Source organism: Protomyctophum bolini (assembly GCF_963924005.1).
Source record: "Protomyctophum bolini genome assembly, chromosome: 16".
Taxonomy (NCBI): Eukaryota; Metazoa; Chordata; class Actinopteri; order Myctophiformes; family Myctophidae; genus Protomyctophum; species Protomyctophum bolini.
In genome coordinates this window covers 36,041,849-36,060,807 of record NC_137877.1, presented here as the reverse complement: position 1 = coordinate 36,060,807, position 18,959 = coordinate 36,041,849, and the positions used below count along the sequence as shown (strand labels likewise).

Here is an 18,959-nt window from a genome sequence, read left to right as displayed (position 1 = left end):
CAGACGATGTGCTGGCAAGGAACATTTAAGGGGCAAAAATACACACCCTGAACTTGTTGATGTTGCGGAGGGTGACCATCTCAGGGGTGTCGTACAGGAAGCAGCCCATACCTCTCAGCCACTGCAGGTCCTCTTTGTAACGAATCTGATGACATACAATTTAAAATAATAATTAAAGAAAAACGGTTTCATAGCATGGACGTCTGAATGGATGGATGTCTTGAAACAATATACATGTAAAATGATGTAGCCTTTAGTCGTACATCACTGGTGATGTCGTTGACATGGGAGCAGTGCATCAGCTCGGGTGTCCAGGCCATGGAGATCAGCTGCCCTTTGGTGCTGTTGTACTTCTCTTTGTACCAAGTCTGTGGCGAGAAGAGAGCAAAGGGTGTTCACGTCGTTATCCAAAGTCAAGCATGCCAGGAACCAAATAGAGAAAGGAAGAACGCAGCAAGAAACAGATGGACACTGTACTTACGGGGCCGATGACATCCTGGTTCATTTTCACTTGCCGGATCTCGGGGGTGTCTAATTCCGAGTGGATCTTGTCCTTCTCCTTGTGATATTTTGCACGGTACAGGCGCTGAAGAGAGGCGGGTATTAGATAACTTCATCGTGTTTTTAGGGTCAAACCAAAAAATATATAATCGTTTTATGCATACAGTACAGCAATTGGAATCTGGATCTTACGTCGTTGAAGACTTTGTTGGCGTTCCTGGCGCAATTAAAGCTCACGCCCTCTGGGTGAAGCTGGTACCCCGTTGCCTTCATCATCTCATAGGCTGCCTTATACTTTACCTAAACAGTAGAAAATAAAAAAATAAACGTTATGTGTGACTTTGTGGCATTGAACAGGAAATAAGTGAAGTACTTCTTGGTTATTCATTACGTTTTGTCCCTGGTTTATATGTCATTAATTCCATGAATGTGTAGTAATTGTAATTTGGTCCAGGACTAAAACAGTCTTCATTGATATCAAGGGAACTGGATAGTGGACTACTGAAGGTAAGAAGATAGTGAAGGACTTACACTGCTGGTGACAATGCTGTTGGCTTTAACCTGTCGGACGACTGGAGTGTCGTTGGACATGGAGTATCCAGTGGGCATGGACATCTTGTTAGCCTCCTTGTACAAGTTCTGAAAACAGGATAGAGTATAGACCCATTACAGCAAAATACAGAATACAGAATCGATGGAGAAATATACATTTATATAAAATCAAAGTTTTTTTAAATTGATTCGAAACTATTGCAGGTTTAGACAAAATACTGATCAAAACATTGGCAATCGGTGGACTCGGACCCAATAATATGGCATCCGTCGGGCTCTAATATTGAGAACTAATGTCTTACATCACTCTGGATGTGGTTGCCCATGCGCGCCCTCTCAGTGTCCATGGTGACAGCAGCTGAGGAGTTGGTGCCCTTGACATTGGTGTTGTAATCATACCTGTAATGCAGCTGGAAGGGACAAGAAAACAGAAGTTTTTCATCTTTGCAGTGAACAGACGGGCAAACAGACTATGAGGGCAAGAACTTCATCTTTGCAGTGAACAGACAGGCAAACAGACTATGAGGGCAAGGATTTGTGGCACTCACATCGCTCAAGTTCACAGCGCCCAGCTTGGCGGTCTCATACACTGGTGTGTCCGTCACAACGGTATACTCCTTGAAGCTCTCTATGCCCTTGGCTCTGTACTTGGCCTGGAACACAGTAATGAAACAAATTTGATTAATCTGAACCCAACAGACAGTTTCTGAGTCTAACATTACTACTTTAAGAACCACCGGAGGTGATGGGGAGTGATGAAAAGCAGAGGACAGAAGATATAGAGAAAAATATAGAGATGATTTGCCTGACCTCGCTCTGCAGGATGCCCGCATGCTTGACGCGGAGGATTTCTGGTGTATCCCAGGCGTAGCAGCCGATGCCCTTAATCCAGTTCAGGTCATCCTTGTAGAAGACCTAGGGAAGGGGAAGGCACATATAATGAACTGTTATGAAGACAATTTACAGAAATGTGTAAAAACACACTGAAGAAAATACTAGCATGTTAAACTCTGTGAATTCCAAATTAGGGATTTAATGCATCAAGAGATTTAAAGAATTAAGCTAAACATAAATTTAGTTAGCGCTAGATGTTATGGCTTAAACACTAAATGCAGACATAGTAACATAGGTAAGATACCGCTAAAGGTAAGCACTATACATTCATAAATACAGTATGCCATACAATAATATATTAATATTTAAAACATTTTAATTCCTTTTCAGGTCACCCGAGAGGTTTTGTAAAGGTAGACACTCACGTCACTGAGCTGCTCGTTGACTTTGCGAGCGTGGACGTACACCTGCATGTCGGGCATGCAGATCCACTGGTGTATTTTCTTGCGGTAGCCGATCTCGCTAACAGCGTTCTGAGTGGTACGGGCAAGCAGGATCTCCTGCATGTCTGCTGGGATGTGGTTCTTGGTCTTGGTCTTCTCATAGTCCGCCTTGTACAGGCGCTATGAGAGCAGCAACAATAAACACCAACAGGTTTAATTTCTCACATTATATTATGTAATCAATAATTGAGAAAAGAATACAATAAAAAATATATATTATTCTACTAATAATACATATCCATGAGAGAAGTAGAAATCAATCAAGGCTTACATCTAGGACGAGCTTTCCAGCTTTGACGCAGCGGGCAGTATTAGGATCATCTTCCAGGCACTTGGGCAGACTGTAGAGGGACTTGAATTTCTCATAATCTTCCCTGTACTTCACCTAGATTTGAAAAGAACATAATAGTCTCATCTTTTAAAACTGATCATAAAAGGTTCTGTCCGTCAAAAAAAAAATTGTAACCACATTATGGTGGAGGCCACAAAGAAGGGGCACTCCATGTTATCGGAACTCTTTAAAGAAGGCAGAGTTAAACTCACTCCGCTGAGCACGATCTTCTGGTGTTTGGCATGCATCATCTCGTAGGAGTCGTGCGGAACCGAGTAGCCGGTAGCCTTGATTTTGTCCCAAGCAGCTGTGTAGTTTTTCTGTAGAGAGAAAGAAATGGCATTATCATAGTTGAAAATGCACCTAGTTCCAGAACTGAAGTCTCAGTTAAAGTGAATGGCATCGTTGCTTACATTGCTGAAGAAATATTTGAAGTCGTGGCATCTGGCGTAGTCTTGGGTATCCACGATGGTGGTATACAGGTGCTTCTCCTTATGGTAAGCCTCCCTGTAGTTCAGCTGTGGGAATATTTAATAAAATCCACATTATTTCCCTCACCTCACTGGCTAATTTCAAAGTCATTTTGATTACGTTACGTTGGATAAACTCCTCTCAGGAGGGATGAAACACTATTTATTTTAAACAAAAGGGAAGGATCACTCACCTCGCTGGCCCACGTGCTGCCCAGAATAGCCGTCACATAGACTGGGGTGTCTGTCACGATGGAGTAGTTGCCGAATTCCTTCTTAGCATCCGCTTTGTATTTCAGCTGTAAATGACAGTACGACAAGGATCAATGAACAACACCAGGTCCTGTTCATGGATTCATTCAAATATGAAGTCCATATGTAGTCAATATGTAGTCACAGCCTAGATCTACACATAAAGAATACATTGTGATTGGTGATGAGTAAATCAAGCATGTGTGCTTAGTATGATCTTCAACTCACATCACTCTGCAGCTCGTAGGACTTCTTGGCACGGATGATCTCAGGTGTGTCCCATGCGTAACAGCCTGTACCCTTAATCCAGTTCAGGTCCTCCCTGTAGAACACCTAGTATGGCATATCATAATAGAATCATTATTAATTAACCATGGGTATTCATTGATACATTTTATATTTTTTCTGGTTAACGTTGTCTTTGTTTGATTACGTGTATATGAATTATTATATTGTGAATGATTATTGCGGTAGTATTATCAGTAGTTAATTTGATCCTTTATGTGGTGGTTGGAGTCGAGGTGCAGGGTTTGGGGCTGTCTCTCTTGGAAGAGCCATTGAGGGGGCTAGAGATTTATTGGTTTTGTATTTAATCTGAAATGAATGCTTGTCTCGTTAAAAAAGTTAATTAACAATGGGAAAAACAATCGTCACAGTCGTCGAAGGTACAAATGCCTGAGATTCTGAGGTCGTCTAATTTGGCTGCTAAGGCGCCTGACAGTGACAGAACATTTATATATATTATAATTATCACATTATCCCATTCTTGGCGGGAACCCCTTTTGGTGTTTTAACTAAGCATTAATATGTTATACTTTAGCTATTGAAAAATAGCAGATCTACAAGCTCATAGGAGCTTGTAGGTCTTTTCGACATCAGGCATGAATGGGTTACAATTGCAACAACAAAAAACCTACATCGCTGAGAATCTCATTGTTCTTGCGGGCGCGGATGAGGTCCTCCTGGTCCGGGTGGCAGGTCCACTGGTGCAGACGGGTGCGGTAGAGGACGTCGCTCAGCATGTCCTGACATCTCTTGGCCACCTGGTTGGCAATAATGTCTGCGGGGATGTGGTTCTTGATCTTGGTCTGATGGTAGTCCCTCTGGTAGTGCCTCTGCAAATGAAATAGAAAAAATCATCATCCTGAACAAAATAAATAAATAATGCAGTCTAAAGTGCAGTCTGTAGATTTAATATTTATTAACTAGTTTGGGTGTCGGGGAAAATGTCAAATTTCTCGTTTGGGTCTCAAGCTAAAAGGTTTGGGAACCACTGGTCTAAAGGGTTACTAATATTATTATTTTTTAGAACCAGAATGTCCCACCATTGGCTTACTAAAAGATAACCTGGGAGAATCTTTATATATATATATATATATATATATTTTTTTTTTTTTCCAATATGATAGTTAGTTTTTATTCATTAAAATAATCTAACTGATAAGGGGAAACAAATTATTATATTATTATTTTTGAATTTAATTTTAGAACCAGAATGTCTCACCATCGGCTTGCCCTTCTCCTGTTCGCCACAGCGCACCACCTCAGGGAAGTCAACCAGGGTATTAGCCATGTAGTGGCCCTTATGCAGCTCATGGAGATCGTGGTACTTGGCCTATTAGCAGTCCATTTCAAAGGGGAAACAACAGTCAATATTGTTATTATAAAGAAATCAGTGTACATGTTTTTTTTATTACACTGACATCGTCTATCATGAAGAACCGTTGGAGATGATCAGTAATAAAATGTTACAAATAAATTCGACACGATTGGATATCTTCGCACAAGTAGGATGGAGACTCACGTCGCTGATGATATCTCGGCTCTTTTTGTGAGTGAGCAGGGGGATGTATTCTTTGTCCAGTGTGTAACCAGTAGCTTTGGTCTCATCCCACTTGCTCTTGTAAAGTTTCTGAAATCACATAAAGGGTCATCAGAGTCAGTAGCCGTCACATCTGTAAATGTAGATATTGAATGAATGAACCATATGGTTAATATACCGTACCTCACTGATATTCTCACTACACTCCCGGCTATGGGCCATCTCAGGAGTGTCCGGACAGCCGATGTAGTGACCCTTCTCTGCATTGAAGGTCTCATGGTACTTCAGCTGATATACAAAAAGGAATTAAATTATCAGTCAGAATTCACAGGAAAAACCACAACAATACCCTTGGAAATAAACGTTGGTCTTTTTTCTGCTTCGTTTACATACGTCGCTGAGATTGGCAGCGTTGACCTTAGCCAGAACGATCTCCGGGGTGTCCACAATGACAGTGTATTTGCCGAAGCATTCCTTGGCATGCTTCTTGTAGATTCTCTGCAAGCGACATCACAACAACAACATGAGACACAAATAATTCATACAAAAGCATAATTAAACATGTCCTCACCACTCATACAAACACACAAAGAATGAGGATAATAGTGAATATGTTATGGTGGTGAACGTACATCATTGAGAATCTTCTGGGCATTCCTGACTTTGACGTGGTCAACACCCTCCGCTGGTATCCATCCACAGCCACGGATCCATTCCAGGTCAGCCTTGTAGAGAATCTGGGGACAGAAGCAAGATTACATATTGAGCAGTAGGAAGGAAAATGTATTTATTCCACGCTGTAACGATATATGTTACCGCATTTTTTATTATGCAGTGCTTACGTCACTCTGGAGTTCGTATGATTTGCGGGCCTGTATGACATCGCTCCCATCAGGCATGCAGGTCCACTGGTGCAGACGTGTCCTGTATTTGTCATCGTTGACCTGGATCTGGCACTTCTTGGCCAGTTCAAACTGGAGCATGTCCACTGGCAGGTTGAACTTGGTCTTGGATTTGTTAAAGTCCTTCTTGTACAGGGCTTCACTCTGGATCTTGGCTGAGTTAATGGCCAGCATGAGAAGAGGGTCGTCCTGAACGCAGCGGGCGCCAATATGGTGACCGCACTGTTTCACAAAGCCCTCCCTGTAGAGGCGCTGTCAGGGAAACATAGAGGATATGTTTTATTATTCACTCTAAACTGTGGATCTTCAACAGGGGTTCCGAGAATGATGTTTTTTTTAATAGGAACTCTTTTTTTTTTTTACATTAACCACTTACATGAACCCTAGCATCCCTATTCTTTTATTATATTCAGTGAAGAGATTTGGTGTAGAGGGAAACAACTGTTGTAGAAGAAAACACTACTTGGCCTGGACACTCACCTGATTCTGTACTTTATTATTGTGAATGGATTGCTTTATTCCCACCGCATCTCCAGGCATGAAGAAGCCAGTTTGCTTGGCCTTGTCCCAATCCTTGGTGTATAGATGCTGTGAGGGAAGTCAATTATTCATAATTATTATTTTTTGTTGTTAAATGCATCAATTTATTTTTGGTAAGATCCTGTATTTCTCTTTCAATATGTCTTACCGGATGGAGATTTTTACCCGCCTCTCTAGCTGTGGCCATGACTGGGGTGTCTGTCAGTGTGTACTTGGTCTTGGCCGTCTGCCAGGCCTCACGATACTTCCACTGTGGAGTGTGGAGTCAAAAGACAATTACCAACCACAAGATTCTCTTCTGGCATGCATTATATGACAATGATATAATTATGTCATCCAAATGATCTAATAATTATTAACAAGAACAACAAGAGGTGCCAAACAGAAGAGCTCATTCCTCACATCATTACGGACTTCAGCAGCAGCATTTGCACAAACAAAGTCCACTCTGTCTGTGTTGGTGGTGAACTTCTGAGTATCCAACTTCACACGGTAGCCTCTCTGTTGACACAGCATCAATAATGGTTTAAACGTCTCACCACATAAACATATACACACTTTACTTTCCCATGGTATGACAAATCTAATTCTAGCTCATATTCCTTTAACCATACAAAACATCTGTCCAAGAAATATATTAATATGCAGAATCTCACAGGTAATGAGAGTCACAAAATCTGTGGGATGATGATGATGATGATGGGGTTAAGAGACAGACTTACATCAGCAAGGATCTTCTGAGCGTGTTTCACTTTCAAGTGGTCCACTCCCTGGTCTGGTATCCAACCGCATCCACGAATCCATTCCAGGTCAGCTTTATACACATTCTATGGAAGCAGGCACCAGAGTTTAAGATACGGTACCATCTCTAAACCCAGAGCTCCAGGGCTCATATGGGGGGGTAAAGCACCAACCCCCTGAGTTGAAATGGAAGAAATACAAAATAATATTATAAGGACAAGTACAAAATTAAGCTCACATCACTCTGCAACTCATAGGCCTTCCTGGCATTGACAACATCAGTGGAATCTGGTAGGCAGGTCCAGTTGTGCAGCTTAGTTCTGTAGTGGGCGTCGTTCACTTGGATCTGACATTTCTTGGCCAGCTCAATTGTCAGCATATCCACTGGAAGGTTGAACTTTGTCTTGGACTTGTTGAAGTCCTTCTTGTACAGGGCGTCACTGGCAATCTTGGCTGAGTTAATAGCCAGCATGCACAGAGGGTCATCCTCGACACAGCGTGCACCAATGTGGTGGCCTCTCTGCTTACGGTAACCTGCCATGTACTTGTACTAACACAGAGAGAGAGAGAGAGAGAGAGACATGGAGAAAGACTTAAGAATTGGTGTCTCCTCTATGGTAATAAGTGAACCAACTCATGTCAAGTGATGTCAACTCATCAGTGAATATTTCTATACTTACATCACTGATGATGTCTCTGGAGGCTTTGGCTTTCAGCACAGAAATGGCATCCTCCTTGATGTGGTAGCCCTTGGCCTTTGTATCATCCCACGATTTGGTGTACAGTTTCTGTGAGGAGCAAAGATGAGACACGAGACACCGTTCAAGTAAAACAGTGCATTTCCATAGTACCTAGAATAATACATTCCAGGCTACATTGCATTAATGAAATTAGGTCGATCGATGCCTGTTGGGAATACATACACCCGCTATGCAATACCCGTTGTGCCCATTGTCAGAGTGCAGTAGCCATTATCATAGTACTTGGAAGCCAGTCTATATTGATGTCATCAAGGATATCCATATATGCGGATTATGCACATAGCATCAATGCACACAGACAGATACAAGATCTCCATACTGTATAGGCAACATTGTCCCAAGTTGGTTCTGAACAACCACTGATCCAAATACTATGGTGTGGGAATCCATTGCAGAACATTGGTGCTGGAGAATCCAACCAACTTTGCACTCGGCACGGTATACTGTATATACGTATATGTATATATATATATATATATACTGTGTGCGTGTGTGTGTGTGCGTGTGCGTGTGCGTGTGTGTGTGTGTGTGTGTGTGTGTGTGTGTGTGTGTGATTTATTACCAGGCTGGTGTTGATGTTGTTCTGCTTGGCCAAGACTATCTCTGGAATATCTGGCTTCAGGTTATACTTGGTCTTGCACTTCTCCCAAGCTTCAACGTATGCTTTCTGTAAACAGACAATCATGAACATTTAATGACTTTATTTCCAAGCAACAGAATATAAACAACCTGAGTATTAACCTTAACAAATGCCTCCAGGACTCCTGCCTACTTACACAAATAAAGTAAAAATATGAGATATGCTATTGATACCTTGTTCATTGTCTTGGCATTTTCTGTAGCAAGGGCATATGGCATGTCAGTTGTCTGAGCAGTGAACTTGAAGTTGCTAGGGTGCTGACGGTATAATCTGTCGTTGAGTATGGTCTGGCCTTGTTTCGCTTTGACGACATCTACGCTGTCCTGAGGATTCCAGCCGCATCCACGAATCCATTCCATGTCAGCTCTGTATACAGCCTAAAAGGAGATCACCAACATCAGTCATTTGTGAATCAAAAGCACCAACCCCCTGAGTTGAAATGGAAGAAATACAAAATAATATTATAAGGACAAGTACAAAATTAAGCTCACATCACTCTGCAACTCATAGGCCTTCCTGGCATTGACAACATCAGTGGAATCTGGCAGGCAGGTCCAGTTGTGCAGCTTAGTTCTGTAGTGGGCGTCATTCACTTGGATCTGACATTTCTTGGCCAGATCAAACTGAATCATGTCCACTGGCAGGTTGAACTTGGTCTTGATCTTGTTGTAGTCCGCCTTGTATATATTATCGCTCTGGATCCTGGCTGCATTCTTGGCCAGCATGCACATATGATCATCCTGAATGCTGAGGGCTCCAACGTGGTGTCCACACTGCTTACGGAAGCCAGCCTTGTATTTGTACTGGAACATTTGCAAAGGAAATGTTTTGTCAAAATAGTACACAGAAGTATAGTCTGAAAAGTTCTAACATCAAAGGAGGAATTCAAAGTCCAAGACTCACATCGCTGATAATGGTTCTAGAGGCCTTGGCGTGCAGGACAGAAACGGCATCCTTTGGCAGGACATAGCCCTTGCTGATGATGTCCTCGAATCCTGCACGATAACATTTCTGTGGGAACAAAATATTACATTATTATTATCATCTATTGGCTACAGAGCAGAAAATATAATTTTAATAGAATGTGATAAATGTCATACACATTACATATGTTTTTGGCTATTATAATTGAGACATTCATGACATCGGAACCTTGCTACTTGTTCATTGACTTTGGGTGCAAATCATGTGATTTATTACCAGACTGGTGTTCAGTTTGTTCTGCTGGGACAGGACAATCTCTGGAGTATCAACAGGGATATGGAGCTTGATCTTATCCTTCTCCCAAGCTTCAACGTATGCTTTCTGTAAATGGACGATCAAGAACATTTAAATAACCTTATTTTATAGAATATAAACTTCTTTAAAACAAACGTTTTGTCTATAAAAGAAAGTGATTAGGATGCATTGAATTTATACACATATTTTAACTTAAATTATTATGCAAATAAAGATGAAGCAAAAATATGAGATATGGTATTGGTACCTTGTTCATAGTCTTGGCATTTTCTGTAGCAAGGGCATATGGCATGTCAGTTGTCTGAGCTTTGAACTTGAAGTTGCTAGGGTGCTGACGGTATAATCTGTCGTTGAGTATGGTCTGGCCTTGTTTCGCTTTGACGACATCTACGCTGTCCTGAGGATTCCAGCCGCATCCACGAATCCATTCCATGTCAGCTCTGTATACAGCCTAAAAGGAGATCACCAACATCAGTCATTTGTGAATCAAATATTATGCAACAAATTCAGCACATCATTAGTAACGACATTCATCAACTGGAATTGCACCAGTCAAGAGTCCCAGTGCCGCTTACATCACTCTGCAGGTCGTAGACCTTCCTGGCCTGGACCACGTCATTGGAGTCTGGCAGGCAGGTCCAGTTGTGCAGGTAGGTTCTGTAGTTGGCATCATTCACTTGTTTCTGACATTTCTTGGCCAGCTCAATTGTCAGCATGTCCACTGGAAGGTTGAACTTGGTCTTGGACTTGTTGAAGTCCTTCTTGTACAGGTTGTCACTGGCAATCCTGGCTGAGTTAATAGCCAGCATGCACAGAGGATCATCCTGAACACAGCGCGCACCAATGTGGTGGCCTGTCTGCTTACGGTAACCTGCCTTGTACTTGTACTGTGTGAAGAGAACGTGAAATTGTCAGAATAAATATGAATACATAATATAATTATAATATGAAAGAAATGATTAGATCAGGTGTCACTTACATCACTGATAATTTCTCTCCCGTGCTTGGCCGCCTTAATAGCCACTGCATCTGCCTTGAGGTCATAACCCTTTCTGAATATGTCCTCAACTGCTTGTCTGTACAATTTCTGAAAGTGAAATGACAAAAGTAAAGTCACAGCAACCAATTTCAGTCTGAAAACGATATACTGTAGTACACATTGTACAATGCATCTCCTGTGAGACTGATACACACCTTGCTTATGTTGGCAGCATTAGCCTTAGAGAGCACCATTTCAGGCATGTCAGGTGACACGTGATTTTTAACCTTGGCAGCCTCCCATGCTGCCACATAGCTTTTCTGTAATGAGAGAATACAAAAGTTAGAACTCAAGGTTTCTACAAAACCATATAATCTTGTCCTGTTATCAAGCATTCAAGTTATGATAAACAGTTTGTTTCTTATTTAGTATCATTCTTGAGAACCATCTGTATCATCCTCCAAGATTTGAGCATTCTGAAAATAAAATAACTAAAATAACAGGATACGTTGTATGCTACTGTGCTAACATGTTTCAAGAGGGTTGAATGGGTGTTAACTGTTAAGCTTAATTTATACTCTGTGTCGCTTGCTATACTACTATACCTGAAAATCAGGGCTTTTTGGCAAGTGACACAAAATTAGGCTTTAGAATTGCTTGAGACTTGGGGGTGTGGTCTAAATATTGTTATCTCCTGAATGATGCTTGGATGTCAGGCTCCGTCTACAAGGCAACAAACAATACATCCAATGGGTGATGCCTGCACTCAAGCATTGATGGGAAATTAAGTATCTTGTGCACAGAGCCATTAGATTAGCCTTAGTCTAACAGGAACCCTTCACTTATAGCCTGCTGCACTTCAATGTTTATATTGAACAGGTCATTAGAGTTTGAGTATTTCACACTTTAAAATTATAGTTAAACATTTCTAATGAAAAGTAACAACCGTACTAGCTAGCTAATGGCAGAAGGCTAATTTGGGGCTAGGCACTTGTGGGACATGAGCAATTGACATGAGCTTCGATCATTAGATGTTTATATCAGCAATCAACCCATTTAGTGATGACCATTTAAATCCAGTAATGGAAAAGCAAAATAGTTTGATTAAAGTATTTGTAATCTGGAGGGTTTGTAATTCTGTATCGATTTCATTCTTACTCAAAATGAAGATATCTCATTGCATACCTTGTCTATGATCGCAGCGTTTGCTTTTGCCAACAACATAGGCATTGCTTCCATGTCCGAGGTGTATTTCTGTTTGTCTAGTTTCACCCTGTAGCCTTGGTCAGTGAGGATCTTTGCTGCATGCTTGGCCTTCAGCACATCGAGTGAACCAATGGGTACCCATCCAACTCCTTTAGTGTCCTGCAGGTCTGCCTTGTATATAGCCTGTATAGATAGGAGCAAATTAATCAGCATGAAAGTTCACCAGAGCAGAGCCACAATTAAATTACATGAAATAGCATGTTTAATATGTTTGAGGTACTCACATCACTCTGCAGATCATAGGCCTTCCTGGCATTGACAACATCAGTGGAATCTGGCAGGCAGGTCCAGTTGTGCAGGCGAGTGACATATTTGGCGTGGTTGACCTGAATCTGGTTCTTCTTGGCCAGTTCAAACTGCATCATATCCACTGGAAGGTTGAACTTGGTCTTGGACTTGTGGAAGTCCTTCTTGTACAGGGCCTCACTCTGGATCTTGGCTGAGTTCAGAGCCAGCATCATCAGAGGGTCATCCTGGATGCAACGGGCACCAATATGGTGGCCCCTTTGCTTACGGTATCCTGCAAGGTACTTGTACTAAAAAAACAAGGAGGAATTTTATTAAAATGAAAGTCATGGTAATGTGTAGTAACACACTCTTTCTGTAAAAGTGCTTATGTACAAGAACTTACATCACTGATAATGGTCCTTCCTTGCTTGGCGTTAACGATGGCCACGGCATCAGCACGTAGATTGTAGCCCTTCTTTTTGGAATCTTCATTTGCTTGTTTGTAGGCTTTCTGTGAAAAAACAAGAACATCCCATACACTTTAGTACCACATGGATATGATCCAGATATGTAGGCCTATGTACATTTTAAGTTAACATCACCATATCTTGGTATAATTACTTACAACACTGTAGTTGGACTTATTTGCTTTGGCCAAAACGATATCCATGGCATCAGGCATGACATGAAGTTTGGTCTTGTCTTTCTCCCAGGCTTGAAGATATGCTTGCTGTTAAGATATATAGACAACATGGGAAATGTTTATATTGAAAATACAATAAATATGCTGCTTTAAGAGAGAGGAATTTCATTGTCTTATCAGGATAATCATTTGACATTATACTACTTCATTTTATATTGAGTCAATACCTTGTTGGCAATCTGAGCATTGGCCTTAGCTAATTCCATGGGCATGGCATCAGTTTTGCTGGTGAACTTGAAGTTGCTGGGATGCTGACGATAAAGTCTTTCACTCAGGATTCGACCACCAATCTTTGCCTTTTCCACATCAAGTGAACCAATAGGAACCCATCCAATACCTTGCATTTCCTTCAGTTCAGCCTTGTAAACAGCCTGTTGGGTGGGGTGGGGGGTCAAACATTTAGATTTTAGTTACATTTTAGTTAAATTTCAATTTAACTAAATAGACTGACATCACCACAACCTAAAACAATAATAAACTGGGTATATAACCCTGATATTGATATTGACTATTATACATTTGCCACAGGTTGACAAACTAGGCAGCTAATATTTTGGACACTTTATTTTACATTGTGAAAACATAAATTGACATTTTTGAACTGGTTTATACGTACATCACTCATCAGATCATATGCATGTCTGGCATGGATAACGTCAGTGGAATCTGGCAGGCAGGTCCAGTTGTGCAGGCGAGTGACATACTTGGCGTGGTTGACCTGAATCTGGTTCTTCTTGGCCAGTTCAAACTGCATCATATCCACTGGAAGGTTGAACTTGGTCTTGGACTTGTGGAAGTCCTTCTTGTACAGGGCATCACTCTGGATCTTGGCTGAGTTCAGAGCCAGCATGCACAGAGGATCATCCTGGACGCAACGGGCACCAATATGGTGGCCCCTCTGAGCACGGTATCCTGCATGATACTTGTACTGCAAAACAAAAGGAGGGAACATTCAGGATAACGTGCATACAAATTCTTTAAAAAATAATGAAAAGTTAAAAAATAGATACTTTATGCGATAGCCAACTTACTTACAGTAACACACAAAATTGTATTTAAAAGAAAGACGATACCGACGTCAATATGTCTTCATCGATTCACAGTTTGGGCCATATGTTACTGTACATAACCGACCATTTCCCCAGTTTAGATTATTAAAATCACACCCATGTGAACTAAGTGAGGGGCGCTCTTATCATAATACATCATCTCATTCTGGCCAATCACAATTTGCGTCCTCACTTTTCCGTCTTCACTTTTCTGCCCTCACTTTCAGCTTCAATATGAACTTTGCTCAGCCAATCAAATCATCGCTATGGGGTGATCAGCCAATCACAAGCCAGTGTTTGTGTTCACACAAACCCGGAAAACTGGGCATAGGAGGGGCTAAAGCGCCCCTCAAAAACGTTAACAAACATACCTGAATAATTTAGTCAAAGATGGCCAAACATAAGTGTATAGTTAATTTGTCATGGACATTTGGATTTAATTCATTAATTGATCTTTTCTCCAGAACTATTTATTCACCTATAGTGTAGATTTTCGTCTTACACAAACATTAAATTCCCATTGACAATTCATTGAGAATTTACATCATATGTGGACGAGCAAATCGGCAATTTTTGTCCCACACAAAGTTGAATTCCCATTGACAATGAATGGAGAATTTACGTCATATGTAGAGTTGTAGACGAGCAAATTGGATATTTTTGTCCTACACAAAAATTGTATTCCCATTGACAATGAATGGATGATGTACTCTAGCGGTTTGTTGGGGCGAGCGTCAGGGTTCCAGATCGCTACAGTATGATGATAAGAGCGCCCCTCACTTCACACGGGTGTGATTTCTTTCTAGTAGTACAGTAGTAGAAATGATAATAATTAATTAAACAAACAAACAAATATTTACGTTTACTGAAAATCAAGCTGAAACTTACATCACTGATAATGGTCCTTCCTTGCTTGGCGTTAACGATGGCCACGGCATCACTACGTAGATCGTAGCCCTTCTTTTTGGAATCTTCATTTGCTTGTTTGTAGGCTTTCTGTGAAAAAAACAAGAACATGCCATACAATTTAGTACCACGTGGACAATTCTCCAAATTATGTCAATTTTATCATCCCCATTCCCCACATCTTGGTATTGTATTATTACTTACAACACTGTAGTTGGACTTATTTGCTTTGGCCAAAACAATCTCCATGGCATCAGGCATGACATGAAGTTTGGTCTTGTCTTTCTCCCAGGCTTGAAGATATGCTTGCTGTTAAGATATATAGACAACATGGGAAATGTTTATATTGAAAATACAGTAAATATGCTGCTTTAAGAGAGAGGAATGTCATTGTTTTATCAGCATAATAATTTGACATTATACAACTTCATCTGATATTGAGTCAATACCTTGTTGGCAATCTGAGCATTGGCCTTAGCTAATTCCATGGGCATGGCATCAGTTTTGCTGGTGAACTTGAATTTGCTGGGATGCTGACGATATTTTCTTTCACTCAGGATTCGTTCAGCAATCTTTGCCTTCTCCACATCAAGTGAACCAATAGGAACCCATCCAATACCTTGCATTTCCTTCAGTTCAGCCTTGTAAACAGCCTGTTGGGTGGGGTGGGGGGTCAAACATTTAAATTTGAGTTACATTTTAGTTAAATTTCAATTTAACTAAATAGACTGACATCACCACAACCTAAAACAATAATAAACTGGGTATATAACCCTGATATTGATATTGACTATTATACATTTGCCACAGGTTGACAAACTAGGCAGCTAATATTTTGGACACTTTATTTTACATTGTGAAAACATAAATAGACATTTTTGATCTGGTTTATACGTACATCACTCAACAGATCATATGCATGTCTGGCATGGATAACGTCAGTGGAATCTGGCAGGCAGGTCCAGTTGTGCAGGCGAGTGACATACTTGGCGTGGTTGACCTGAATCTGGTTTTTCTTGGCCAGTTCAAACTGCATCATATCCACTGGAAGGTTGAACTTGGTCTTGGACTTGTGGAAGTCCTTCTTGTACAGGGCCTCACTCTGGATCTTGGCTGAGTTCAGAGCCAGCATCATCAGAGGGTCATCCTGGATGCAACGGGCACCAATATGGTGGCCCCTCTGCTTACGGTATCCTGCAAGGTACTTGTACTAAAAAAACAAGGAGGAATTTTATTAAAATGAAAGTCATGGTAATGTGTAGTAACACACTCTTTCTGTAAAAGTGCTTATGTACAAGAACTTACATCACTGATAATGTTCCTTCCTTGCTTGGCGTTAACGATGGCCACGGCATCACTACGTAGATCGTAGCCCTTCTTTTTGGAATCTTCATTTGCTTGTTTGTAGGCTTTCTGTGAAAAAAACAAGAACATGCCATACAATTTAGTACCACGTGGACAATTCTCCAAATTATATGTCAATTTTATCATCCCCATTCCCCACATCTTGGTATTGTATTATTACTTACAATACTGTAGTTGGACTTATTTGCTTTGGCCAAAACGATATCCATGGCATCAGGCATGACATGAAGTTTGGTCTTGTCTTTCTCCCAGGCTCGAAGATATGCTTGCTGTTAAGATATATAGACAACATGGGAATTATTATTATTGTTTATATGTTAAATACAGTAAATATGCTGCTTTAAGAGAGAGGAATGTCATTGTTTTATCAGCATAATAATTTGATGTTATACAACTTCATCTGATATTGAGTCAATACCTTGTCGGCAATCTGAGCATTGGCCTTAGCTAATTCCATGGGCATGGCATCAGTTTTGCTGGTGAACTTGAATTTGCTGGGATGCTGACGATATTTTCTTTCACTCAGGATTCGTTCAGCAATCTTTGCCTTCTCCACATCAAGTGAACCAATAGGAACCCATCCAATACCTTGCATTTCCTTCAGTTCAGCCTTGTAAACAGCCTGTTGGGTGGGGTGGGGGGTCAAACATTTAAATTTGAGTTACATTTTAGTTAAATTTCAATTTAACTAAATAGACTGACATCACCACAACCTAAAACAATAATAAACTGGGTATATAACCCTGATATTGATATTGACTATTATACATTTGCCACAGGTTGACAAATTAGGCAGCTAATATTTTGGACACTTTATTTTACATTGTGAAAACATAAATAGACATTTTTGATCTGGTTTATACGTACATCACTCATCAGATCATATGCATGTCTGGCATGGATAACGTCAGTGGAATCTGGCAGGCAGGTCCAGTTGTGCAGGCGAGTGACATACTTGGCGTGGTTGACCTGAATCTGGTTCTTCTTGGCCAGTTCAAACTGCATCATATCCACTGGAAGGTTGAACTTGGTCTTGGACTTGTGGAAGTCCTTCTTGTACAGGGCATCACTCTGGATCTTGGCTGAGTTCAGAGCCAGCATCATCAGAGGGTCATCCTGGATGCAACGGGCACCAATATGGTGGCCCCTCTGCTTACGGTATCCTGCAAGGTACTTGTACTAAAAAAACAAGGAGGAATTTTATTAAAATGAAAGTCATGGTAATGTGTAGTAACACACTCTTTCTGTAAAAGTGCTTATGTACAAGAACTTACATCACTGATAATGGTCCTTCCTTGCTTGGCGTTAACGATGGCCACGGCATCACTACGTAGATTGTAGCCCTTCTTTTTGGCATCTTCATTTGCTTGTGTGTACTGTTTCTGTATGACAAATAAATGACAAAATCTTAGTGGATTCAACAAGATCTAAACAATATAGTATATCCATTTCAATCATACATTAGAATTTTAAAACATTTTGTATCTGCAGAAGAGAATTACAATTAAATTACAATAATTTACAATACAAAATTGAGTATTTACAAACACATATTTTGGATTGAAGACTTACCAAACTGTAGTTGGCCTTATTTGCTTTGGCCAGAACGATATCCATGGCATCAGGCATGATGTGGAGTTTAGTCTTGTCCTTCTCCCAGGCAGCATTATATGCTTTCTGCAATGAAAGGTCATTGAATAATCATGTAATTATATAACCAAAAAGATCAAATCAAGCTTTTTTTCCTTTTTTTTAAAAATATTTATTTTGGGGCTTTTATGCTTTTATTATAGATAGGACAGTAGGCCGACAGGAAATGGCGAGAGAGAAGGGGAGTGACATGCAGCAAAGACCGTCGGGATCACGACTCGAACCTGCAGCACGCTGTCAGGCTGCATTGTAGCCTACTGTAGGTGCCCAGACCTCTACGCCAGCAGTCTGAGCCCAAATCAAGCTTTTAATGTTCATTCAATACCAGCCAATAATTTAGCCTTTTTTTCTACTTCAAATATATTTTTCATTTGATGTAAATAGGGGTACATTTCTGGTCATGAGATTGATGTTTATTGTCTACAGGGTGTTACCTTGTCTGCAATCAGAGAATTGGCCTTAGCTAATTCCATGGGCATGGCATCAGTTTTGCTGGTGAACTTGAAGTTGCTGGGATGCTGACGATATTTTGTTTCACTCAGGATTCGTTCAGCAATCTTTGCCTTCTCCACATCCAGTGAACCAATAGGAACCCATCCCATGCCCCGCAGGTCCTTCAGGTCAGCCTTGTAAACAGCCTGGATCGAACAAAAAATATAATAATTGTTTCACAGATACTGAACACATAAAAACAAATATTCCCATGTTGTGTTTGAAAAATCAAC

At 40.7% G+C, this 18,959-nt stretch overlaps 1 protein-coding gene across 3 annotated transcripts in view; it reads right to left on the bottom strand.

Moving 5' to 3' along the window:
* The window catches only part of neb (nebulin), a 73,240-nt gene that overhangs the window by 27,170 nt on the left and 27,111 nt on the right, over nt 1-18,959 (bottom strand). For all 3 annotated transcript variants that reach the window (XM_080784977.1, XM_080784978.1, XM_080784976.1), the window contains 53 exons: nt 18,669-18,872; nt 18,157-18,261; nt 17,859-17,966; nt 17,452-17,763; nt 17,003-17,206; nt 16,749-16,853; nt 16,525-16,632; nt 16,118-16,429; nt 15,669-15,872; nt 15,424-15,528; nt 15,202-15,309; nt 13,881-14,192; nt 13,432-13,635; nt 13,187-13,291; nt 12,965-13,072; nt 12,558-12,869; nt 12,253-12,456; nt 11,283-11,387; nt 11,068-11,175; nt 10,664-10,975; nt 10,336-10,539; nt 10,050-10,154; nt 9,753-9,860; nt 9,341-9,652; nt 9,023-9,226; nt 8,772-8,876; nt 8,129-8,236; nt 7,687-7,998; nt 7,430-7,534; nt 7,110-7,208; nt 6,856-6,957; nt 6,648-6,755; nt 6,108-6,419; nt 5,898-6,002; nt 5,659-5,763; nt 5,449-5,553; nt 5,248-5,355; nt 4,948-5,058; nt 4,361-4,558; nt 3,672-3,776; nt 3,386-3,490; nt 3,135-3,239; nt 2,934-3,041; nt 2,662-2,775; nt 2,313-2,510; nt 1,864-1,968; nt 1,602-1,706; nt 1,356-1,463; nt 1,033-1,140; nt 694-801; nt 482-586; nt 264-368; nt 47-145 (listed from right to left, as the gene is read on the bottom strand). In XM_080784977.1, the coding sequence (XP_080641103.1) occupies nt 47-145; nt 264-368; nt 482-586; nt 694-801; nt 1,033-1,140; nt 1,356-1,463; nt 1,602-1,706; nt 1,864-1,968; nt 2,313-2,510; nt 2,662-2,775; nt 2,934-3,041; nt 3,135-3,239; nt 3,386-3,490; nt 3,672-3,776; nt 4,361-4,558; nt 4,948-5,058; nt 5,248-5,355; nt 5,449-5,553; nt 5,659-5,763; nt 5,898-6,002; nt 6,108-6,419; nt 6,648-6,755; nt 6,856-6,957; nt 7,110-7,208; nt 7,430-7,534; nt 7,687-7,998; nt 8,129-8,236; nt 8,772-8,876; nt 9,023-9,226; nt 9,341-9,652; nt 9,753-9,860; nt 10,050-10,154; nt 10,336-10,539; nt 10,664-10,975; nt 11,068-11,175; nt 11,283-11,387; nt 12,253-12,456; nt 12,558-12,869; nt 12,965-13,072; nt 13,187-13,291; nt 13,432-13,635; nt 13,881-14,192; nt 15,202-15,309; nt 15,424-15,528; nt 15,669-15,872; nt 16,118-16,429; nt 16,525-16,632; nt 16,749-16,853; nt 17,003-17,206; nt 17,452-17,763; nt 17,859-17,966; nt 18,157-18,261; nt 18,669-18,872 (8,139 nt within the window). The remainder of the gene's footprint in view (nt 1-46; nt 146-263; nt 369-481; nt 587-693; nt 802-1,032; nt 1,141-1,355; nt 1,464-1,601; nt 1,707-1,863; nt 1,969-2,312; nt 2,511-2,661; nt 2,776-2,933; nt 3,042-3,134; nt 3,240-3,385; nt 3,491-3,671; nt 3,777-4,360; nt 4,559-4,947; nt 5,059-5,247; nt 5,356-5,448; nt 5,554-5,658; nt 5,764-5,897; nt 6,003-6,107; nt 6,420-6,647; nt 6,756-6,855; nt 6,958-7,109; nt 7,209-7,429; nt 7,535-7,686; nt 7,999-8,128; nt 8,237-8,771; nt 8,877-9,022; nt 9,227-9,340; nt 9,653-9,752; nt 9,861-10,049; nt 10,155-10,335; nt 10,540-10,663; nt 10,976-11,067; nt 11,176-11,282; nt 11,388-12,252; nt 12,457-12,557; nt 12,870-12,964; nt 13,073-13,186; nt 13,292-13,431; nt 13,636-13,880; nt 14,193-15,201; nt 15,310-15,423; nt 15,529-15,668; nt 15,873-16,117; nt 16,430-16,524; nt 16,633-16,748; nt 16,854-17,002; nt 17,207-17,451; nt 17,764-17,858; nt 17,967-18,156; nt 18,262-18,668; nt 18,873-18,959) is intronic.